Source organism: Pelodiscus sinensis, chromosome 6 (assembly GCF_052426305.1).
Source record: "Pelodiscus sinensis isolate ZL-2025 chromosome 6, ASM5242630v1, whole genome shotgun sequence".
Classification (NCBI taxonomy): Eukaryota; Metazoa; Chordata; order Testudines; family Trionychidae; genus Pelodiscus; species Pelodiscus sinensis.
Genome location: NC_143057.1, coordinates 99,725,014 through 99,750,456, shown reverse-complemented (window position 1 = coordinate 99,750,456; position 25,443 = coordinate 99,725,014). Strand labels below are relative to the sequence as shown.

The window sequence follows — 25,443 nt, the reverse complement described above, 5'->3', positions numbered from 1 at the left end:
CTACACTGGCATGATTTTGCGCAAGAACTCTTTTGCAGAAGAGTTCTTGTGCAAAAACTCTTCCAGAAGAGAGCGTCTACACTGGCATGTGCCTTTGCGCAAGAGATGTGCTTTTGCGCAAGAGCATCCATGCCAGTATAGATGCTCTCTTGCGCAAGAAAGCTCTGATGGCCATTTTAACCATAGGGCTTTCTTGTGCAAGAAATTCATGTTGCCTGTCTACACTGGCCTCTTGCGCAAGAATAGTTGCGCAAGAGGGCTTATTCCTGAGCAGGAGCATCATAGTTCTTGTGCAAGTAGCACTGATTTCATACATTAGAATATCAGTGTTCTTGTGCAAGAACTCACAGCCAGTGTAGACAGGCAGCCTCATAGTTTACAGGTCTTCCAAAATCTACCTAGAGAAGAACCCTCACTCATGCATGTTGTCCCCTTTGCTTCTATAGGACTATTCAGGAAAGTAAAAGTTTGTAGAATATAGGACCTAGCAGTTTGATCTTTGTCTGTTCTTCAGTGATACCTGTATGTTAATAACTTTTGAATTAAATGCTAACTTTCTCAATATTTATCATAAATATCTTGGAACAAGTGAATAGTGGCACATGACTGGCTAACTTCAGGTGTTGGTAGAGTAACTAAAGATGACAAAATATATTAAACTATGCTTGTCAATTGAAGTTGTATTAGTTTAATTCTTTGAATTAAATTATTACATTATTTGATTTTTTAATATTTATGCAGGAGCTCAGCATGACTGAAAATCAGGCCACTGCAATTTGGGAGTCTAATTTTAGGAGCATTAGTTTGAAAATGTTAGCCTATATTCTTACCAGGGATGTAATAGTACAGTCAATTAACCGATTAACCAATAAGAAAAGAACCTTATGGACTATATGCATTTAAATGCAGAGCCGCAGCAAAGTTTGGTCCCTGACCGGGTACACGTCAGGACTGAGCCAGGCCCCCTACCCACCCGGCTTCTACAACATTTTAAATGCAGAGCCACAGTGGGGGTAGTTCCCAGACCTGGTGCAAGCTGGGACTGAGTGCTTTAAACTGCCTTCTCTTATTAACTAATCATGTAGTTGATAAAATTCTATCAACTAAACAATTAGCAAATTATTTGCTTCTTAACATCCTTAATTCTTACTATAAATATTACTATAGTATATATATGCTGTGAATTCTATAAAAGGAAATTGACTTTGAACTGTTATGTTAGCCACTAGATGTACATACACACAAGCCTCAGTCTGGATGGAGAATTTGCTTTCCCCATTATAAAAATATATCTGTTCTCTAGCATTATCTGTTCATTGTATGAATATACATCTAGATTTCAAGAACATAAGAAATGGAACCATATCAATTAATAGCAGTCCACATCACTTATTTTGTGTTGGATTAGCTGTCTCCTCAATTCTTGTACCTCTGATATTTTTCTTCCAAACACTGAAGTGCTGAGTAACCTTGGGCAAGAAATTTCTCTGCACCTCAGTTTCCCCATCTGTGAAAATCGCAAAGGGATCTGACCTCCCTTGTAAAATGCTTTGAGCGGTATTGATGGGCAGCGCTGTGTACAATGAAGGGATTACGAGCAATCCCTACGACAGCCAGCGGCGGAGCTTGTGGCCCCGACTGGCCACGGTATTAGCCTAACTCTGGGCCAGAGGGAAGGGGAGCGGAGTAAGGCCGTGCACCCAGGCAGGCCCGGCTCTCTAGCACAGCACGAGTCGGGCTCCAACTGGAGATGCTCCACCTCGCTGCTTTGCAGCACGGACTGAGCCGGGCGGAGGCTGCGCTGGGCCACTCGCAGGACTAGGGCAGGGACAGCGGAGGCGGGGAGCACGGCCTGGGAGGGCGGGGTCATGAGCCGCCTTGATGAGCTCCCCTCAGAACACACGTGCCGCTCTGATCCGGCCTCTGTCTGTGCCGCTGGCCCGACCGTACCCTGGCAGCGGCAGCAGCAGAACCCGAGCTCCAGTACTGGCACCACCCTCTCCGGTACATTCCGCGCATGCGCTAAAGGTGGCGGTACGGCGAAGGCTTTCTTATGCGCATGCGTGAGACGAGTTCGCCCGCTACTGCCAGCGCGCCGGAAGTCATCTCAACGTCTCCGCGCCGGGTCGGCAGTGTACGCATGCGCTCTGTGGGAGGAAGCCGCTGCCCGGCTGGTGTGTCCGCGAACGGACGATGCTGTCGCCGGGCTGCTCCCGACTGTGCCTAGTCCTGTCACCAGCCAGTGCGCAGGCGCATCCCGGGGCTGCCGCTGCTGACTGACTGCGGTGGGTCATCAAGTGCCGCTCAGATCAGCGAGGTCCCGCCGCTGGCGTGTTGGGTGCGGCGCCGGGCTGCACCTCCGCCCGCCAGGGCCTAGTGCTGGCCGGCCTCGTCCCACGTGTCCCGCCCCTTCCCTGCTGAGAGGGCGCAGGGCCCGGGGCCGTGCGAGGAGTGAGAGGCCCGGTCCTGAGTGCGAGGCGCCGCGCTGCCCCGTTCCCCGCGGACGGAGGCTTGTCCCGGGCAGCGGCAGGATGAAGCTGGTGAGGAAGGACATCGAGAAGGATAACGCGGGGCAGGTGACCCTGATCCCCGAGGATCCCGAGGACATGTGGCACGCCTACAACTTGCTGCAGGTGGGGGACAGCCTGCGGGCATCCACCATCCGCAAGGTGCAGACCGAGTCCGCCACGGGCAGCGTGGGCAGCAACCGCATCCGCACCACCCTCACCCTCTGCGTGGAGACCATCGACTTCGACTCTCAGGCCTGCCAGCTGCGTGTCAAGGGGACCAACATCCAGGAGAATGAGTATGTCAAGATGGGGGCCTACCACACCATCGAGTTGGAGCCCAACCGCCAGTTCACGCTTGCTAAGAAGCAGTGGGACAGTGTGGTGCTGGAGCGCATTGAGCAGGCCTGTGACCCAAGCTGGAGTGCTGACGTGGCAGCAGTGGTCATGCAAGAGGGGCTGGCTCATATCTGTCTTGTAACCCCCAGCATGACCCTGACTCGGGCCAAGATTGAAGTGAACATCCCCAGAAAACGGAGGGGAAATTGTAGTCAACATGACCGAGCACTGGAGAGATTCTATGAGCAGGTGGTGCAGGCAATCCAGCGTCATATCAACTTTGAGATTGTGAAATGTGTGCTGGTGGCCAGTCCGGGGTTTGTAAGAGAACAGTTCTGTGACTACATGTTCCAGCAGGCTGTCAAGACTGACAACAAGCTGCTGCTAGAGAACCGGTCCAAATTCCTTCAGGTAAAGTAGATAAGTAACCTTTAAATTGTAAAATCCAAAAAGAGTAAAGAGTTATATTGTGTGACATTAGCATAGAGAAAATTTAAGTTGAAGATCAACATAAATTTATTTTTTGTTAGACTTTAAATTGTGTATTAGTAAGGAATGTAGGTGTCCTTTTGTTGGGACACTTAAAAGCTAAACTAGATGAAGCACTAGATAATTAAATGCAAGCTCCCCCACCCCTCATACACACACAAAAAGAAACTTGATAGTGCCTCATTAAAATGGCAGAGATTTCAACACTTAGGAAATTGCATTTCCAGCAGAAAAGCCAGTTCAGTTGTGTTGGGGAGCATGAGTGTTTTATGACAGATTTAATGCCAGTGTAAGAAAAGCAAATGAAAACATACCTAGAAGTAGCAAGGCTAAGTTAGCATTGCTGTTGGAAAACTTTTTTATTTTTTTCTCTTGGTTTTTGTTATTTGCATGACCTTAAGGTTTTATTTGCTAATTATTTTTATCTGATTTCTTCGGTATTTTTAAAGGAGAATTGGAAAAAAATTAAGAACATCCAAATTTCATTGGCTTCCTGTTTTTACAATGCCTGGCTTCCTAGAGGATACATATTGTTACTGAATTAAGTAAGCCTTTAATCCAAAATCAGGGTCCTAAGCCTTTGACAGTCCCAGGGCATTAAAAACAGCTTCATAAGTATGAAACAAGTTTCTTTTAACTCAGTGTTTTAACATGGATATTAATGAAGTATTATCTGCAAGAACCAGCCTGAGGACAAGGGTCCAATCACTGCTGAGAAGTGCTCGCTTCTTATATCTGAAAATACATGCAGGAGTACTGTGAATCTAGTTTTTTTCAGATGCTTTTTGGTTTAGGCCAGTGCTCAAGATCCCAGCATATTTAAAACAAACTTTGAATGACTTTGTTCTAAATTTTTTCTAACTTTGTTAAGCTCAGAGGTAGCTGAAGGTATTCTTGTTCAATATTCCTGAAAAAATTCACCTTCAGAAAGAGACTGACTACGGAAAGTTTCAGTTCATAAGTGAAACATATAAGGCTAAGTGATCACCATGGACTAAATTATCCATTTTTCTTCCATTTATAACATTTTTATTATAGGTCCACTCCTCTTCTGGACATAAATATGCACTGAAAGAAGCTCTTTGTGACCCAGCTGTGGCCAGCCGTCTCTCTGACACCAAGGCAGCTGGTGAGGTCAAAGCCTTAGATGACTTCTACAAGATGCTACAACATGAGCCCGACCGGGCTTTTTACGGCCTCAAACACGTGGAAAAGGCCAATGAGGCCATGGCTATTGATACCCTATTGATCAGCGATGAGCTCTTCAGGCACCAGGATGTGGCTTCCCGCAGCCGATATGTGCGGCTGGTAGATAGCGTGCGGGAGAATATGGGTACAGTGCGCATATTCTCCAGCCTCCATGTGTCTGGGGAACAGCTTGGCCAGCTCACAGGGGTAGCAGCTATCCTACGTTTCCCTGTTGCTGACCTCTCTGACCAAGAGGAGGAATCCAGTTCTGAAGAGGATTGATAATGGCTCATTCACCCTTCCTCTATAGTACAATAAGACTAAAATGACAGTCACAGCGTTTCTTTTCCAAATACTGCAAACAAATGTGCCCTAGTGTGCAATTTAATATTTTGAGGACAACATATATTTTAAGGTGCCTGGTTTTGTTCAACATGCTGTACTGGATAGCCATATATATTTGCACTTGCAGTATTAATAATGATGAGTATACTATAGGTTGGGGTTAACCATTGTTTGTACAAACTACACTCTGGATCTCCCAGAGCATAGCAAACTAATATAATTCTGATTTGGTTCCTGAAAGCTGCTGATGAGGTATTTTAAAGCAGATGATCTTTTTTGCCTTCTGGTGCATGTACAAAAAAAGAATAAATTAAGAGGAAAAAATGCTAAAATGTCACATTTCCTGTTTTATGTGCTTGCAAACAGCACTGGGAAGTATGGGAAGCAATGTGTTAGGTATTCTAAAGAATAATCTTCCTTTTCAAACTGCTATCCGAGCTTTAGCCATAGGCAGGTTGACAACTTGGTCAGGAACTCAAGGGCCACATCTTATTGATGTAAAAAGGAGTAGATTGTAGGGATTGGAAGAAGATTAGATGTGGGCCTGTCTTGTTCATGAGTCCAATCATTTGCCTGAATTTGGCAGTATTATTCAATACTGTTCGATTAAAAATGGAAATATTTTAAAGAAAAAACTGAATTGGCAGTATCTCTTTAGACATGATGGCAACTGCAAACCAAAGTATAAAGCAGTGTGAGCCTCACTTTGAATATTTCTTCTAAAATACTACCTCAGGTCCCTGTCATGTGAGTTCCTGAAAGTTATATTATATGCTGTACTAAAGTCTGGTACTTCAGATGTAAATAACTGTCTTCTAATGAATCAGTGTTAGGATAATGTGGACCAGATGCTGCAAACTTGACATGAATGAGCAAGGATTTGCGAATCCTAAATCCATAGCTTCCCCAGGAATCCTTTTGGCAATAGATAAATGGCTTTCATTACAGTCTCATAATCTAGTATTCCCATGTAGATGATTTTAAAAACAGGTATGTATAGTACCTCTTGAAAATAGAAGATCTAATTAATGGCCGGACTTTGACCTTTTTGGAGATAATGATTGTTGGAAAAAGCTACCTTAGTTTTTTACCAATGTTATTTAATCTGTTTATCAATTTTTATTAAAGGTCCAAAGAATGGAGGTGATCAGAGAGTTTTTTCCAATTTTTCATGGAATTTTGGGGGGAGGAAGTTTATATGTGTGTGTGTGTGTGTGTGTGTGTGTGTGTGTGTGTGTATATATATATATAGAGAGAGAGAGAGAGAGAGAGGGGGACGGGGGGAGCGAGGAAAGGTGTAAATCTTAGAAGTGTAAGAACCTAGTTTTGCTGTTCAGTAACACTTATAATGACTTTATTTCCCTGAAGTATTTCTATTAAGATTTAGAATTGGAGTTCTACAGTTAGTGTTTGAAGGTAATTTAGAAAAAATACAGACTTTCTTTTAACTGTTATTACAGTGCCACTCATTTACAGGAAGAAATATATACTTCCAGGAAACAAGATACCTCTACATTTGTTCATACATTTTTTTTGGAGTGACGTAAAACCCATAAATGATATACACACACAAGTAATGTGTAGGAAAATGAATCAGGTTGCATGAAAATGTAGATACAGTAACACAGACCCCCTACAATTGACAGAGTTCCATTGATGTTAATACTCTTTGTAGTTAGAAGTATTTGCCATGGGTAAAGGGTTCTTTGCATATTGGCAGGTGTACTTGCAAAGTTAAGGTCTTAAGCTTAAATGGGGCATTTCATTCATTACTAGAAGTCAGCATGCGTTAACACAACAGTGCTATGACTTAGCACAGGAAAAGAGTACCTTTTCTAACCAAAACTACATTAGGATTAGGTCAGAATATGCAGGGCTCTACCCTTTAAACTTCTGTCTTTGGGTTTTCAACAGTCACCAAAAGGACCTCAGTACTGACTTTCTGAAAGAAGAATGAGAAATATATTAACTTTATATAAAATGGTTTATGCTGTGATTATCTTATTAATCACCCTTCTCCCCAGATCATCTGAGACACATCTGAAGTATTTTGGATTTAGTTTTGAGTAGTCAGCTCTAACATATCAGCTTCTAGGATCCACATGTTGAGACCTGGCCTATGCTTAATATTAAGTGTGTCAGTTGTGTTTGTTTAATCCAGAGTCCTTTAGGCTAAAGCAACCCCTGTTCTTAGACCGGGGTGGGCAAAAGGGCCTCCGTGGGCTGGATCTAGCCCACCAAGCGGGATGATCTGACCCATGGAGGTCCTGCTGCTCCCCCACCCCTAGCCCAATTAGTGTCTGGGGGTGAGGGAAGCGCACAATGTTTCCTCCGCCATTGCCCCCGCCTTACAATCATGGTCTGTGGGTAGGGAAGCAGGGAAGTATCCTGGCTCTGCCCTTTCCGGTGCAGCCCTGGGGCTACTTCAAAAATTTCTGAAGTGGCCTCCAGCAAAAAATTCTTGCTCACCCTTGTCTTAGACTGAAAGAACCATTGCTGATCTCAACATGCATATGTTCTGGGATTTTCAGTGTGAATTTTTTTTCTATAAAAAGATATCTGCAACTAAAAAATATCCACTTGCTTTTATCTTATTTGCTTTGTAATCATTTACTATAGGTATACACATACAGCAACATGACATTATCAACTATAATTGGTTAATTATGAGTAAACGCATCCTGATTGTTTAATAACTCAGACTGTTTAATAATTAAATCACACTGTTTAAATATATGCTGCACAGGCAGTAGGAGACACATTAAAGAGCCTCTTGTAGCTCTTGAGCCTCAGTCTGAATCCTTTAATTTTGAAACATCCATTTAAAATATAGACACTGAATCTGGACACAGGGAATTGCTATCATGAGCTCTGAAATGCAAAACTTGGGAGGGAGGGTGTTCTTTTTGTTACTGCAACACTGGTTAAATAAGAAACCATGTTGTGATGTTATATTCTATTTTGTTGTTGTATTCTTTGGTCTGAAACCTTCTAAAAAAAAACCCCTTAAGCATTAGTTTTGGAACAGAATAGTACCAACTCCGCTAATTTTTAACTGTTGAAAATATAGAAGGACAAACAAGCTTTTTCTTCATAATTTGTTACATAGCAAATATTAAGCACGTTGTTCTTTTTAATTTCAACTATACATAAAGTATCTGTTTATAAAAAGTGAATAATCACTTGTAGGCTTCTAATGTTCACTTTTGAATTAGCTTAGACCATTATTTACATAAAAAAAACTTTCACATTTCTAGCAGTGCTTTCTTCAATAGAAATAGCACAAGTTACCTAATTTTTAGAAAGAAAAGTGTCATAGAGCAAAAAAGGTTTAAGCTGCTGATCAACTTATCCCAAATATGTCATCAACAAAACATGGTCTGTTTCTTACAAGATCTCTGAAAGCAATTTTCAAAACAATGAAACTCTTCAAGAGGGCCAGCAATTTATGGGAATGCTTGTCCTTTAGTGAGAAATCTAAAGGGAAAGATTTAGAAATACAGAGTTTGAACTTACCTCAAAATTGTGAAAACAAGCGTGAATTTGAAAGATGATTTTTATAAAGATAGTGAAACATTCTGTAATAAAATGAGTATTTTGAGCTGTGTAATTGAGATAACAGTGAAGTTTTTCTGACAGGAAATAACTTCAATATAATTGGTCCTACCAGTCATGTAATTCTCTATTACTTCTACAGCTTGTTGGAGAAGATTGTTACATTCAGACTTTGTATAGAAAAGTAACTTTATTAAAAATGATAGAACTGTTAATATGGAAATTATTTTTTTAAAGAAATCTTTATTCACTCAAGACTGAGGTAAAGAAAATGTCAATTTAGGACTAGCAAGTATTATATTAGGTTCTAAATTGCAGCTCCCTATTGAGTCTATTTTCCCCAGCAATGGAAGAAATAAACACAGGGCTGGAGAGCTTCTAATCTGACACTTGCACAAAGAGTTACGCAATGAAATTATTCTTAATGCTGCCAAATATTTTTGACTTGTGCAGTGGCTCTGATTTTAAGATAATGACCACTTCTATTACATGAAATATAAAAGGAATGATAATTTCCTAAATGCAAATCTAACAGTGCAAGTTCTTCCAACTTACTGAATTAGAAATATCATACAATCAAGTTGTTTCGAAGTCTCCTATTATAAAACAGAATGGTGCAGAAAAAAGTTAAATTCTTTCCTTGTGTCGTTGTTCAAAAATTACTGTTCTCTCCCGTTGCACCTGATGACTGTAGAAGGCGAGGAAAGGAAGTTAATAATGTTTGGAGCAGCATTGTCTCCTGAGTTGTCTCTTCTAGGAATTCCATGATTAAACAGCACGCTAGGGAAAGTAATTGCTCCCTAGTACTGACAACTTCTGGTTGATCACAACTGTCAAGCTTAGTTCTGAACAAATATTGGCCCCAAAAGTTTGTGTCCTAAAAAAAGTTCAACTGACTTTACTGGAAGAATTTCAAACCTAACAAATGGAAATGCATATTGCAGCAAGACTATGCAATGTCTTCACATGAAAGACAACTTGGGCTACATCTACACTGGCCCCTTTTCCGGAAGGGGCATGTAAATTTCACCAGTCGTTGTAGGGAAATCCGCGGGGGATTTAAATATCCCCCGCGGCATTTAAATAAAAATGTCCGCCGCTTTTTTCCGGCTTTTAAAAAAGCCGGAAAAGAGCGTCTACACTGGCCCCGAAGTAGGAATAAGACCCTCCGGAAGTAGGAATAAGACCCTCCGGAAAAGGGCACTTTTTCCGGAGGATCGGGGCCAGTCTAGACGCTCTTTTCCGGCTTTTTTAAAAGCCGGAAAAAAGCGGCGGACATTTTTATTTAAATGCCGCGGGGGATATTTAAATCCCCCGCGGATTTCCCTACGACGACTGGTGAAATTTACATGCCCCTTCCGGAAAAGGGGCCAGTGTAGACGTAGCCCTTATGTTTTTCAGTGAAGCATTAACACTCAGAAAACTGGTACTTCTATGTGCCAGCCAAAAGAATGTTAGGAGGAGGGTTGTTTCTTTGTGTATTTCTGCAGGCCCCAGATTTTCAATAATTCTAGAGGAATGTGGTAGCAATCTTTATTTAGGTTGTCTAACATTTCCCAAGGATAATGTTTCATATGACCTTTTTCTTGATGCTTCCATGCCTCTGCAGCAGGTCTTTGGTATTCAGCACAGGGAATCTTCTCTGGGTAAAAAAAGTGCCTTTCCATTGTCTTGTGACAAAAATTTTGGAGCTTTGGTCTATGACAGTTTTTGTACCAGTATAATTATTTTGGTTAGGGGGATGATTTTTTTTTTATTGAAATAGTTATGCTAAAGATATAGCTTCCCCCTCATAAATAGAAACAATCGGGGGATTGTATAGCTTTAACTGTATCAGTATAGTTTAACTTAGTGGTGGGCCAATTCTGCTCCTGCCGGGGCTTCCCTGGGACGGCCGGGCTGCTGCTTAGCCCTGCTGCTGCAAGGGGTTCCCCAGGTAGGGCCAGAGCTCCCCGTTTGCCACCTGATCCTGCTGATGCCAGGGGTTCTCCAGCTGGTACAGGGTTCCTCATCCCTTCCTGGCCCTGCTAATGTCAGGGGTTCACTAGTTGCCACCTGGCCCAACAACTGCTGGCCCAACAACTGCTGGCCCACCCAGGGCACCTCTGCTTTATGTTCTCCTGACTGGCTTCCACTCTCTGCCTCTGGTGCTCTGTGGCTGGACCACGGATGCTGCAGGACCAAAGAGTCTCAGATTTGGGAGGTTCAACCTGTATTTTCATGCTCTTTCCTGTGTCCCTTGGCAGGCTAACAAAATCACAGAATGCTCCATGGCCAGATTAACACTATGATATCCTATTAATAGGCACTACTATTGAAAACACTTGTGAACTGCTGCAGTGTCTTTTTGGTGGAATGAGGGGAGGGGCAGGAAGGGGAACCACATGGAGCTGGAGCTCCTCCAACTCCCAAGATAGAGAAATTCAAGTTGGGCTCCTACATTTTATGAAGCCAGTGACCCATTACTTCCTGAGAGAAATTTCCATATGGAACAAGAGGTCCCACCTTCCAAGGTAGAGAAGAGAGGGAAAGATGAGGTTGTCAACATTTGATTGCAAAAAAATGAAAACCCTTTTCCTGGCCTCTGCTGTGCCCCTTCTCTGCGGGCATGACCCCTGTGTACTCCATCCCATCCTACATCTATTGTTTATGCTTCCCCATCCTACTTTACTCATTTTCGCTGGGCTGGAATTTGGAGGATCGGTGCTCCAGTTGTTGGTGTGGGCTCTGGGATGGAGCCAGGGATGAGGGGTTTGAGCTATGGCAGGGGCCTTTGGTAGCTGTTTACGATGTAGGAGGTGAGGGCTCTGGGTGGGGCTGGATGATAAGTTTGGGGTACAGGAGGGAGCTCTAGGCTATTGAGTGAGGCTGAGGAGTTTAAAGTATCAAAGGGGGCTCAGGGCAGGCGTGAGGGCTTAGCTGAGTGTATAGGCTCTAGGGTAGATCCAAAAATGAAGGGCAGAGAAACAGGAACTGCGCTGTTGTAGGAGTTTCTTTATGCTTCTACTGCTGGGGGAAATTTTGTGGGTGTCTGTATTGTTTCAGCCAGAGTTATAGGTATTTTTAAATAAATTACCAAAATAATTAAAACTGGAGTGATTACATAGTGTTATTTTGACAAATAGCATTTGCAGAATTGTAGAATTTTAAAATACTCTGTGCAGAACTCTTAACTTTTTTGGTGCAGAATTAGTGAGTGCTGGATGTGGTGCTCATAGCCCAAGCCCCCAGCAGGAGTTAAAGAATGTTAAATTAAATTGGGACTGTTAGCAATATGTAAGAAAATACCTGAAATACATCAGATAAATAGATTTTAACTATAAACTCTTAAACTCAATACAACTAAGAACCAAATTCTCTTCTACACCCAGTTTCTTTGCAGTACAACAAGGGCAACTTCCGGATTTAAGAGCCTGGGATCTGCTCTAAACAATGACAGCTGTTAACATCCTCCAAGGAGCTGTCAGCTAGCTAAGATTAATTGAAGCCCAGCATAGTTCCTGGCACACCCTGTAAACTGAGGCTGGAAGGGAAGGGTAACTGGCCAGTTTCCAGCCCCTTTGTACTGCTGAGCTATAAAGTTGAGAACCTATTGATGATAAATATGGTAAAACTGAAGTGCAAGTATTTATTCACAGAGTTCATTTCTCTGTACATATTGGTAGCACTCAATTCTTCTCAGATACTTATGGCCTTTGTTAAAAAGATGTTGAGCACTTGCTGCTCCAAAAAGTTTCTGAAGATGAGACCATTGATGTGCACTTCCAAAAATGGAGTAATCCACATGAGCAATATTATGCTTACCCAGGAAAAGCAGAGTCTAAAATGGTGACTAAAATGCAATCTTTTTCCTAACTACAGGTTGAGCCTCTCTAGTTTGGCACCCTCAGGACATGACCAGTTCTAAATCAGAGAATTTTCTGGATGATGGGAGGTCAATATTGTCTAGCAGCATTACCAACACTTTCACTGCTTACTGGGCTGTTAGAGGACATGTAGGGGTAAATTAGAGCTAAATAACAACAAAGAACACTGAAAGCTAGGACTGGTGGCTGTAAACAAACTATATGGGATCACAGGAAACTTAGTCACACCCATAAAAAGTGAACATCCGTCTAACAAAAACCATGCCAGACAACGGATGTTTCTGGACCAGAGAGTTATGGACTAGAGAGGTTTAATCTGTAGAACATTTGTATGTTATCTTTGAAAGACTGATCTAGATAGTCATGGGGAAAACATCAGGCTCTTCACTCACTACATTCCTGTTGTGGTAGGATACTTTCTTATACTCAGTAGTGTAGTAAATGGGCATGGGTGAGAAAAATAAATTATCAGCAGCAATTATCCATGTAATAAAGCTCAGGTTTTAGAACTAAATGTGAAAAACTAGATTTCTCACTTCTTTAAAATCTAAATATCAAAATTAACGTTTTATACTTGAAAAAACGTCTTAAAAATTGTCTTCATGGCTGGTGTCAGTTTACCCTGTATTTTTTGTATTAAATAGTAGAGCAACATATAACGATTAAATTAAATGTTCAGGACTATCAGTTCACAGATCAGAGGTCCTTACATGATCACTGAGCATCAACCTCCACTGCTATAACTAAAAAGATGCTCACAGATCCAGCTGCTGGCCAAAGCCTCCATTTCCATGCAATCTGTGTTATGGAAGTCATACCTACAAGTGAAGGTGCACATTGGCTGCTTCAAGCTGAAAATCTCCTGAGCTCTTTGGAGACATTTCTGGCAATAGCAATAGCAGGTCTCTTCAGTATAATATACTCCAAATAAAGCACACAAAAGAGAATTTTCAGATATAGCCGCAGCATTATAATAAAAATAGGAATATACGTATTTTTTGCACTTATTTCAGTTACCCAAGAAATCAAAGTGTTAAATTTAGTACTTGGGGGCTTCATGTGGATTTCACAGTGTACTACACTGCAGCATTTTTGGAAAAACAATACTTGCGTCCACACTGCTATTGCATTCTTTCGACAGAAAGTTGAAGGAACGAAGGGGTTTTTCTGACAGCGGTAAACCTTTTTCTACGAGGAAGAAGCCTTTTTCCGAAAAAACTTTTTCAGAAAAAGCTGCATTTGGATGCGGAAGTGGTTGTTTTTTCTAAAGAAGAAGCCTCCAGGAAATAACACAGGTGCCCTGGTGGCCACTCTATCCAAAGTCATCAGCAGGGCTCGCCGAACCGTGGTGGGCTCCGCTTGCCAGCCATGCTCTCCATCGATCTGTGCATGCGCAGATCGCTCGAACCCGGCTCTTCCGGGTTACAATCTACTCGCCCATGGCGAGTAGATTGTATTATTTGTTGAGCCCTGGTCATCAGAACTCTATAGTTCCTATCTTCTGGCAGCACTTAAAGCTGCAGGCACCTTGGACAAGTCTTGTGGGGAAGACGGGCCTGGGAGCTGCACCTCACTGCATGGCTATGACTGTCATCCACGTTTCAACCCATGGCTCAGCCACAAGACCCCCTAAAACCTCCCTAGCCCTCACAGGGAGTACCACCAGGGCTCCCAGGACCCAGGTAGGGGTAGCAAATGCTGTGCATCGTCGTGGTCTGGGGCGGAGATCCTGTTTCTCCTCGAGCTGTGGGGGAAGGAAGACACCCTGCAGGATCTCTGCTTCTGGCGCTGAAGCATACGGAGCTCCCTGCCGAGGAGGGAGAGCAGCTGCAGGAGGAAGAGGGGACAGCCAGCACAGCACCCTCACCCTGGAGCCATTACCCCAGGCCCTGAAGATCTCCCAGGCATCCTCTGACAGTGGGGAGGGATCATCGGGTGAGTGCTCTCAGTTTTCCACACACACAGGGCAGGGGATGTGAGTGCAGAGGGGCTGGGGTGCGATTGTCGCTCAGCCTGGACATCGTGCTGCAGTCCATGCACGTGGAACCATGTGTAGCACCAGTCCGCACCACGCAGTCTCAGGAGGCAGCCCTGGCAGCTCGCAGGCTCAGGGGAGGCCCCACACACGTCTGATCCCTGGGAGAGACACCCTCCCAACATCCGCCAATGCTGGAAGCAGGCTGGTCACAAGGGTGCATGCACGACCCTATACAGAATGAAGAGTGCTGCACATGGGCATGCCTGCCTGAAGACCCCATGGAAGGCCAGACAGCTCCAGGCCCCTCTCCTGCCCATGGGATCCCAGTGTAGGAGACACATGTTTTTCCTGCTTGTCCATGGGACAGGGCTGGGGAAGGCAGAGCATGGTCCCTTGGGCACCCTGGGGCCTCTGTGAGGTAGGGCCTACTGTGCAGACTACACGTGGCCTTGCTCCTGGAACCTCTCCATCCTATGATCTGAGGACTGTTGGTTGCAGCTCACAGAGGAGGGCATGGCCTCAGGAACAGTATCTGCATGGATGACTGACCGCCTCTCCCTCTTTATTCTTCACAGCCAGATCAGCCATCGCTGAAGGGCAATCACCACTAACCAAGGCACAGCCCAACTGTGAGGGAGCTGCAAGTGCACAAGGGTCCAGGAGGACCTCAGGAGGCAGTACGTGGGCATCCTGCATGACATGCAGCAAATCCTGGCCCAGAAGGTCCAGGATGACACCGAATGGCAGAACCGCATGTGGGACCAGCTTGTGCAGCAGGACAAAACATATGTACCTCCATCCAGAAAATGATGGCACATCCGGCTCTTGTCCCTGCTCCTGTGCTCCCCTGCCCCGCTATGCCTGTGCCCTCTCCCTCTGCCTCCCTGCCATACCTTCACCAATCATGATTGTATAGATCTCTATTGTATCTCCCCTTATCTGTCTTTTTCCTAAGCTGATTAGCCCCAGTCTTTTAGTTTCTTTTCATATAGAATCATATAATACTAGAATTGGAAAGGACCTTGAGAGATCATCAAGTGCAGTCTCCTGTCCTCACGGCAGGACCAAGCACCATCTAGATAATCCCTGATAGATATATCCAACCTGCTCTTAAATCTTTCCAGTGACAGAGATTCCATAACCTCCCTAGGCAATTTATTCCAGTGTTTAACCACCCTCACAATTAGCAATTAAGCCCTTTGCTTCTTGTCCTATCATCATAGGCCAAGGAGAACAATTTATCTCTCTGTTCCATAGGCCTAATAATTTTGGTTGCCCTTCTCTGTTGAACAACACTGATCCCCATACAGATCCTTATGGAACTTATTTACTCTTTCCTTTGTGAAAACTGACTGTTTATTCCTACATTTTAGCCTTGTTTCCCCTTACTAGAGGATTGATGCTCTGGTGATCTGTTTTCTGGGGTGTGATTTAGAGGGTCTAGTCCGGCCCCACTACATTGAATGCTGAGGGTGCCCCAATTGACCACAGTACTCCTTATTTTCACGGGAGAAACTTCTGCTGTGGGGCTCCCCCAGAAAATCTATGCAAGGCACGTCACTCCAGCTATACAATTCATGTAGCTAGAGTTAAATATCTTGTATTGATTTTCTCCACCAGGGTAGACCTGGCCTTTGTGTCTTGTAACCAGTTACTGATTCATGAGAACTTTCCTTCTCATTCTATGATTGCTTACTTTACTGAGGAGCCTTTGGCGAGGGAACTTTTCAAGGACTTTCTGACCTAGTATGCTTGATTACCCTTGTCCAGATGTTTTGTTGACCCCCTAAAAGAATTCTAAGAGGATTACAAGGTATAATTTCCCTAAAAACATTTATTAACATCAAAGCATATTTACATTTTACAATGTGAACTGGTGTTACATCCTTTCTTGTCTCTAATTTGCCTCTGCAATTATTTCACTTCACTCATTTTCCTAAGCCTTCTTATAATCACATTCAAATTTAGGCCCTCAAAACCTATTCTTGAATTACATTTTAGCACATTTCTATTTTACATAAGCAAAGTACAAGTCTATAGCCTCAGCCCTACCATAACTAATACTGATCTCAGGAAATTGCAAATATGCTTATTTACATTTTAGGTTTTTTTTCCATCTTACACAGCAGTAGTATTGTATGTATACGTCAAATAGAAATCAATCATATAAAATATTTTTGCTTTACACGTTTGTGGTTAATTTATATAATTAGACCTTTGAAAATAATTTTGAAGCTTTTCTATGAAAGGCTATGTGGTCTCAGAGATAGAGCACTGGATTGAGAATCCTAGCTCTGCTGCTGATTTTGGGCAAGTAACGTCTTTCACCACAGTTTTCCCCATCAGTAAAATGGAAATAATGATACTTGCCTTCTTGGTAAAGCACCTTGAGATTTATGAATGAAAAGTATTTATATGAGAGTTAGGTGGCATTACTTGTTTGTTCATTTGTTTTGTTTTTCTAAAACTACAGGCAGTCCCCGACTTACGCGGATCCGACTTATGTCGGATCCGCACTTACGAATGGGGCTTTTCTCACCCCGGAGCTCACGGGCGGCGGATCGCCACCCGTGTCCTCCGGGGTGAGAAAAGCTTCTCCTGGTCTCCCTGGTCTGCTGGTCTCCCAGGCGGTGGCTTTGCTCTGGTGTCCCTGGTCTGCTGGGGGTTCCAGCGGCTTTGCTGGACCCCTCCAGCAGACCAGGGGGACAGGAGCAAAGCCGCGGAGCACGCCCGCAGCGGGACAGCCCGGGTGCGCTTGGGCTGTCCCGCTGCGGGCGTGCTCCGCGGCTTTGCTCTCCGTCTCCCTGGTCTGCAGGGAGATGGGAGCAAAGCCTCGTAGCATGCCCGCAGCAGGACAGCCCGGGCGCGCTTGGGCTGTCCCACTGCGGGCATGCTCCGCGGCTTTGCTCTCCGTCTCCCTGGTCTGCAGGGAGACGGGGAGCAAAGCCTTGGAGCACGCCCGCAGCGGGACAGCCCGGGCGCGCTTGGGCTGTCCCGCTGCGGGCATGCTCCGCGGCTTTGCTCCTGTCCCCCTGGTCTGCTGGGGGGGAGGGTGCAGCTAGTGCCCCCCCCCCCAGCAGACCAGGCTTTTCTTGCCTACCCCTGGGGTAGAGCAGCTGGGGGCTGCCGGGTTAGTCCCGCAGCGCCGCTCCGGACCAACCCGGCAGCACCCCAGCTACTCTGCCCCAGGCGTCCTGATTCAGCCGCTGCTGGTCAGTTTCAGCAGCGGCTGAATCAGGACGCCTGGGGCAGAGCAGCTAGGGTGCTGCTGGGTTGCTCCAGTAGCGCTGAGGAGCCGCGCTACTGGAGCAACCCAGCAGCACCCCAGCTGCTCTGCCCCAGGCGTCCCCAAGTCAGCCGCTGCTGAAACTGACCAGCGGCTGACTACAGGAAGCCCGAGGCAGAGTTGCTCTGCCCCAGGCTTCCTGGAATTAGCCGCTGATCAGTTTCAGCAGCAGCTGACTTCAGGACGCCTGGGTTTCTTAAGTTGAATCTGTATGTAAGTCAGAACTGGCATCCAGATTCAGCCGCGGTTGAAACTGATCAGTTTCAGCAGCGGCTGACACCAGTTCCGACTTACATACAGATTCAACTTAAGAACAAACCTACAGTCCCTATCTTGTACGTAACCCAGGGACTGCCTGTAATGGTGTAGGCTGGGTCTGGCAACGAACAAGACAAGAGGGCAAAAAACATTTGTTGGGCATTTCTAGTGAGATGCTAACAATTTTTTTTAGTTTGACCTTAGTTTTGACATCTGGTCTCTCAGGCTTATATTTCATAAAATGCAGGAAAGGAGTGGTGATATTTTCTTTTTTTTCACAACAATATACGTGTTGTGGGGTCCCTTGGGTGCAATCTGAACCATGGGACTACTGAGCCCTCCAAACTCACCAAATTGGGCTATCCCTCACACTGTAATGCTAGTGTCAAGCTACAAGCCTCTGGCATGCATGCCACTTACACAACCATTGGCAGCATGAGTTATATGAATTATTTCTCAGCAACTCATGAGCCATCAATAGAGAGGCTTCAGGTAATTTCCCCCAACTCCAGCCCTGTATCCCAGAACTGTACTGTCTTCCACTGGCCAGAAGGCTGGCCACTGTAAACTCATTACCTAGCTCACCACTCCCTCCTGTGAAATAGACATACACTAGCCTTTGTAGGTGGAGCACGTCAGCACTTTCTCTAGCACTTTTACCAGGAACACACCTAGTTTTAGGTAAAACATAAAACAGCTTTATTAATTGCAAAAAGGTAGATTTTAAGTGATTATAAGTAGTAGACAGAGAAATCAAAGTTGACTACTTAAAAAACAAAAGTAAATCTACATTTTAACTTAAACAGGCTAAGCAAGATTTGAATCAAACTTGACTCTCATCTGAACCGATGGTATAAGCAGCTTATAATTCTTTGATAAATAGTGGACCCCTTTTATGCCTGGACCAAACTGCAGGTCCAAACTCTTTGTCTTTCAGTCAGTCTTCCAAGTGTTGAGATGATGAGGAGAGAGGCCAAGTGATGATGTCAATGTCTCTCTTGTTATAACTTTTTCACCTGCTAGAAAAATACTTGCTGTAATGGGTCAGGAAGGCCCCAATTGGTCAAGTAATCTCCATTGTATATGTGCTTTCTCTAAGGAGCCTCTGGGATAGCAGATTGCCTTTTGATGCCTATCTGGCCAATGATTGATGCTTCTTTATCCTTGCTGAAAGTCTTTCTGTGGGCATCTCTCCATCTTACAACATATTTCAATAGTACATTTAGCAATACTTCATAACTTCACATGCAATGACAGTGCATAAAATCCATCAGAATATTAATGTTTAACCAATCAAGACTTTTAAAAGGCTATCTGACAAGGTATATTTTGTATGGAACATATCACATTTATATGACAGTGGTTAATATGGGAATTCTGGAGTGCTACGGTGAGGTATTGAATGTAACAATGAGTAATTGTAGAGGACAATAGCACTGACTGATGTAGAGCAGTTCATGCCACAGTTTCATATTCCTGGTAAATTAAAATGGGATGGCAAATTTTTATAGCTTACATCACAACCGCAATGCATCCAGACTTATTACTACATTGAGTTGAGTGCTGCATCTAGCAATTTTTCCTGCATTATTGTGAGAGTATTTTTATTGCATTTTAGAAGATAAAATGCCAAGCAAAACAGTTAGAACAAGGAAAAACAACATATATGTAAAATAACATTTTAAGGAAGACATCCAAAATGCACAGATAAAGGCATTTCTCTGTGTATTGGGTATAAAACCATGCATCAGGAGGAAGTTGAGGAGAGATACTAATACCTGTAGTCACTTATATGCTTATGATTTAAGTACAAAAACAAATTCTTCTCTGGGTGAAGAACAGGCTGCACATATCTTTTTTAAGACCCCACTTCTGCAAATATTTATGCACAGGAGTAACCTACTAATGTGTTCTCAGGAGATTGCTCATATTTGTACTATGAACTTTGATTTCATTTTTATATACATTCTCTGATACTAAGACATATGTTCTTAAGTAGTTGATTGCTGACAACAGAGGGTATCAGAGGCTATGTCTACACTTCAGGTTTCTTGTGCAAGAAGCTTTTTGTGGAAGCAATCTTCTGCAAAAACTTCTTGCGCAAGAGCGCATCCACACTGTAAAAGCGCATTGAAAAAGTGATGTACTTTTGCACAAGAGGGCGTCCAGACTGCATGGACACTCTCTTGAAAGGAAACTCTAATTGCTCTTTACAGAATGGCCTCCAGGGCACCTGGGCTTTTTTCAATTGCCAATTTTTGCGCAAAAAAACCCCTGTTGCCCATCTACACACACCTTTCTGCACAAGAGTTCTTGTGCAAAAAGGAGTTATTCCTTGTAGAAGGAGGAATACCTACACTGGAAAAAACCCTCTATTCTTTTGTTTTACTTGCACAAAAACACACTTGAGGTGTGGATGCTCCACGAGTTTTTGTGCAAAAACTCTGTAGGGTAGATCTAGCTAGAGTGATGCTAAACAAGGATGTTATAGAGGATTTGCCTAGTGCTAAATTTAACAATGTATGATTTTGCCTTCTGCCTAACTTGCTTCTGCCAAGTGTAGCAAGATACAAGCTAAACTCTTCAGCATGAAGTAGAGGAGCAATATTGAAAAATAATTTTGTTTGGGGAGGACTTTTGTGAGTGGATGGACAACAGTTATAAAATGACATATAGTATTTTTGGAAGCTCAGAGTGATAGCAAAAAAACTGCAATGTAAATGTAAGAGTTAAGCATATTTCTTTGGTTCATCCTGTTCATATTTTAGAAATCTGTTTTTAAAAGAATATATTTAAAATGAAGTCAGTCAGTGAGATAAATATATAGGAACATTGAAGCAGAAAACATAAGGCTGGATATTCAAATGCTACTTGTAGTGCTTCAAAGAAATTCTCAGGCTCTTATAAGATGTGTATCTTTGTATGTAGGGAAATATTAATATAGTGAAATTGTGTAGAGAGTGGGTAAACACTATGCTTTTAATTTCAGGTAAGTTGCCTTTTTACATGGAGTAGCATTATATGAAAAAATACTATGGAAGAAGTAATATATGCCTAAGGCTAGGTAAAAGAGATTGTGTGTTTATTTCTAGATGCAACATAACTGACAAAGTACTAGATTTGAAAATGCTGCAAAATGCAAAGCAGATAGTGCTCACTGAAATTTAACTTTTTTTTTCATTAAATAATGTACTGTCACACAACCTGTTTGTTTTTGTTGGTTTGTTTCAATATTTCTTCATAATAAATGACAGGCAAAATAATGCTAAAGATAATGTATTGCTTCCCAGACCTGTATCAAATAAATATAATATGGTCCTTTGTTCAATAAAAGGTCAAGGGACAGAAGCTGGAATCTGGTTTAGGGATAAGGTAGAAGAAGATATGCCAGTAACTAAGGCTATGTCTACTCTGCACTGTTCTTCCAGAAAAAGCTATGCAAATTGCAAACTACAATTTGCATAGCTTTTTCTGCTTCTTTTTTCAGAATAGGTGTTTCCAACATTTGGACCATCTACACTGGGCCAAATGTCAGGAAAAAACCCTTTTTGAAACATCCCTTCCTCATAAATTGAGGTTTACAGCGATGCCGAAAAAGCGCATCTGCTCTTCTGAAAAAAAATTTGGAAGAGTAGACACATTCCCTGGATGTGGCAGAGTTTTTGTGGGATACCTCTGGTATCCCGAAAATATTCTGCAGTGTAGAGATAGCCTAAGGGAAAATGTGAGATGTGAAGAAGTATGTAGACCTGAGAATCCAATCTGAAGTGGGGTTGGAAATCACTGGATAGATGAGTTGAAGTGTTTTCTAGAATTTGCTGTATAGCCTTCAGCAAATCATTAAGCCTCCATGTGCCTCTCTTTACATACATGTACAAGAGTTTAATAATGCTTAACAACCTAACAAGGCTCTTTGTGAGGTTTCTTTTGGATTTCTAGAACACTCTGGGAACTGGGAACCTCTTGCATATTGTGAAATGTTCAATTTGTTAAGAGCTGCATACGTGCCAGTTTCCAATTTTTTTAATTCAATGGATTTACTGTACAATTTAATAGGTGACATTTTCTAAATCTCTGTTATTGTATTTAGAAAAGTTTTTCCTATTATATAGCCTTATTCATTCATGAACAGATTACAAAGCTTTGATTCAATATATTTCCAGGCTTGATACCACATTATAAAGCTATGTTCCAATATAAATCACTTGGTGCAATCCAATAAAGGAAGCTTTTGTTTGCTGGTTTGTACAAAGTTTTTTATTGGATTTGAATAACTCATAGCTACTGAATCTGGAGCTACTTGTAAGATATATATTTCTTTGCCTTGTTTTATTGGACAGTGGTCTACATCTAATAAAGAAAAGTCATTTTTAGTGGATTGGAGTCTATCCAGAAAAATCAATCTTTTGCTCTTCAAAGGTTAAAGATTAAGGAATACTAGTTGGAGGCAATATTATACAAAGGTTCTTTTGTAGTCCAGAGAAATAAAAAGACTGATTTAAACAGTACTGAAAGGTTTTTAAAGTTTTCAACTTTTTATAAAGCTTTATCTGAAATACAGTCCCTGATATTTAGCCAACTGGAATTAAATGCAAAGTGAACTCCCAGCATAGCTGCCTCAGACTTTTGCTGTAAGGCTAAAGCATTCTGTCTTCTGAATTCACAGAAGTTCATTGTACTACAGATGGATATTTTCTTCCATGTGGAATTTTTGCAGCTAGTCCTATTTTTCACTAAGAAGAATGCTGATCTGATAATTAATAGACCAAGATTGTACAGTTCAGGGGGAGACACTAATGATCCAGGAAGAAATTGAAGTGTTAAGTTTCCCACACTTATCTTGCACAATGGAGGAATCAACTTCCATGTTCTTGAGCCTCCAGTTAGTTATTAGTATTTCTATATTGTGTCTATATGAAGGAGTGAGGTCTAGTGATATAGTACAAGCACTGAGAGGTCCTTCTTGTTTCTGTCCTTAGCACTGCTTTTCTAATGACTCACAGTGTGACCTTCATTAAGCAGTTTCTGATTGTGACTCATTTTCTACATAATATGAGGATAACACCACCTACTTTTGTGAAGAACTTTAGACCTCAGTATCAGAGTTGCTTCACATCTTCTAATGAAAGGTGTTTTGTAAGTGAATCTGGGTTTTATTCAACTCCTTTTTCACATCAATCATAGCAGTGAAGCTCACAAAACATTCCCAGTCAATTGTCCATTACTGCCATTTCTAAATATCTGACTCCAGTAATTTGTCAATAACTAGGAAATTTATTTTTATCCTTTTTTGTTTCCTATTTTCAGTGGACCATCAGAGAAATAATGGAAAAGGCAGACTTTTACAAGGCAATAATTTGGTTCTCCATCAGCATAAACCAATATACAAAGCACTCAGGAACTTGATTATTGCCTCATAAAATGGGACATCTATTCTAGCATCACTTAATTATAAAAAAGTGCATCTTATAAAATATGTTGATGAGTTCTCAGGCATTTAAATATCTTTGTAATGACATTATATGCATTATGTAATCACCAAACTGAGTGATTGGGCAACAAAATGGCAAATGAAATTTAATGTGGATAAGTGTAAAGTAATGCACATCGGGAAAAATAACCCCAACTATAGGTACAGTATGATGGAGGCTAATTTGGCTATGACAAATCAGGAAAGAGATCTTGGAGTTATCGTGGATAGTTCTCTGAAAACTTCCACACAGTGTACAATGGCAGTCAAAAAGGCAAATAGGATGCTAGGAATTATTAAGAAAGGGATAGAAAATAAGACCCAGAAAATCTTACTGCCCCTGTATAAAACTATGGTACGCCCACATCTTGAATACTGTGTACAGATGTGGTCTTCTCACCTCAAAAAAGATATTTTGGCCTTGGAAAGGGTTCAGAAAAGGGCAACTAAAATGATTAGGGGTTTGGAACGAGTCCCATATGAAGAGAGGATAGACCAACTGGGACTTTTCAGTTTAGAAGAGAGGAGACTGAGGGGGGATATGATAGAGATATGATAGGGGATATGATAGGGGATATGATAAAATCATGAGTGGTACGGAGAGGGCAGATAAAGAAAAGTTATTCATTAGTTCCCATAATAGAAGAACTAGAGGACACGAAATGAAATTAATGGGTAGCAGGTTTAAAACTAATAAAAGAAAGTTCTTCTTCACACAGCATGTAGTCAACCTGTGGAACTCCTTGCTAGAGGAGGCTGTGAATGCTAGGACTATAACAGAGTTTAAAGAGAAGCTAGATAATTTCATGGAGGTTAGGTCCATAAAAGGCTATTAGCCAGGGGATAAAATTGGTGTCCCTGGCCTCTGTTTGTCAGAGGCTGGAGAGGGATGGCAGGAGACAAATCGCTTGATCATGGTCTTCGGTTCACCCTCTCTGGGGCACCTGGTACTGGCCACTGTCGGCAGACAGGATACTGGGGTAGATGGACATTTGGTCTGACCCAGTATGGCTGTTCTTATGATCTTTATAGCAAAATTTTTTCCTGCATAAGTTTCCTGACTGAACTTGTATATTCTTTACAACATTTTAATCTTCATTTTAAATTCCCTTGTCAACTTTTATTACCTCAAATCATGGTGAGATAGACGTTAGGTTTTCCTAGCTGCTTTTTATGATTTCTTAAGGTTTTTCAGTTGTATTCACGTAGGTTTCTGTGAGGTATTTCAGTCTGTTTTGTTCTTTATCATTATGCTTAACCTTTTAGTTTTCAGTTTCTTTCCAGTTTCAGATGGTTTCTTTTGGTTTCAAAGTTTAAGCATCTTTGTACTCTTGCTTGTACCCAAAAACTGATATGCATATTGGTTTGGTGTTTGGACTCCAAAATCAAATACAAATAAGTATGCATTTGACCAAATGTCAACATTGAATATCAGTGGATCTCAGAAAGTCGAATCTTTATGATAGTCTGGCATACAATCGTATTTCAGAAGAAGGCTATAAAAGTCACTACTCCAAGTAGACAAGTGGCAAGAAAGAACAAGAGTGGCCAGATACTTCATACGAGGAATATTAACTAGAGGGAAAGAACACGAGTCAAATTGGGAAAGAATGAGTTAAGTGATATTTGGATAAGCGATATATTAAAATTGGTTGGCTCTGAGCAATCTTGTAACCATAAGTTATTGTGTTAGAGAGCTCATGGAGGATAGGTGAGGTCCCAGAGGAATGAAGAAGGAAGACATGGTACCTAACTGTAAAAAGGGAACTAAAGAGGACCCGAGGAATTATACATCAGTTGTCCTAACTTTGATACCCTGAAAGCTGCAAGTCAATTCTTCAGTAATTTGTTCCAGTAAACACCTCTGCAATTTCCACACAGAAACATTATTTCAAAATAACATGGTCCGCATCTACACAGCCGGCAATTATTTTGACATAATGTTGAAATACCGTCAAGCTGGAGGACTTCCTACTCCGACATCTGTAACTCTCATTGTACGAGGACTAAGAGAAGTTGTAGGAAGAGTTCTCTACTTCAAAATAAGTGCTGTGTAAACACACCCTATTTTGAAATAAGCTATTTCAAAATAAGATACGCAATTGACGTAGCTCAATTTGCATAGCTTATTACTAGTTAAGTCCTGCTGTGTAGATGCACCC

At 42.2% G+C, this 25,443-nt stretch overlaps 2 protein-coding genes across 4 annotated transcripts in view; both read left to right on the top strand.

Annotated features, from left to right (window-relative positions):
• ITGA1 (integrin subunit alpha 1) overlaps positions 1 to 25,443 on the top strand; it is a 133,694-nt gene that overhangs the window by 8,459 nt on the left and 99,792 nt on the right. The window lies entirely within an intron of this gene.
• Positions 431 to 6,015, top strand: PELO (pelota mRNA surveillance and ribosome rescue factor). The gene is made up of 2 exons (XM_006139525.5): positions 431 to 3,257; positions 4,374 to 6,015. Exons 1-2 carry the CDS (start codon positions 2,532 to 2,534, stop codon positions 4,803 to 4,805), a joined length of 1,158 nt encoding a protein of 385 aa, XP_006139587.1. The 5' UTR covers positions 431 to 2,531; the 3' UTR covers positions 4,806 to 6,015.

Excerpts from the sequence above, each read along its gene's own strand:
- PELO (XM_006139525.5), top strand. The coding sequence starts at position 2,532 with ATGAAGCTGGTGAGGAAGGACATCGAGAAGGATAACGCGGGGCAGGTG. Across the intron at positions 3,258-4,373 it reads ACCGGTCCAAATTCCTTCAG|GTCCACTCCTCTTCTGGACA; the intron begins GTAAAGTAGATA and ends TTTTTATTATAG.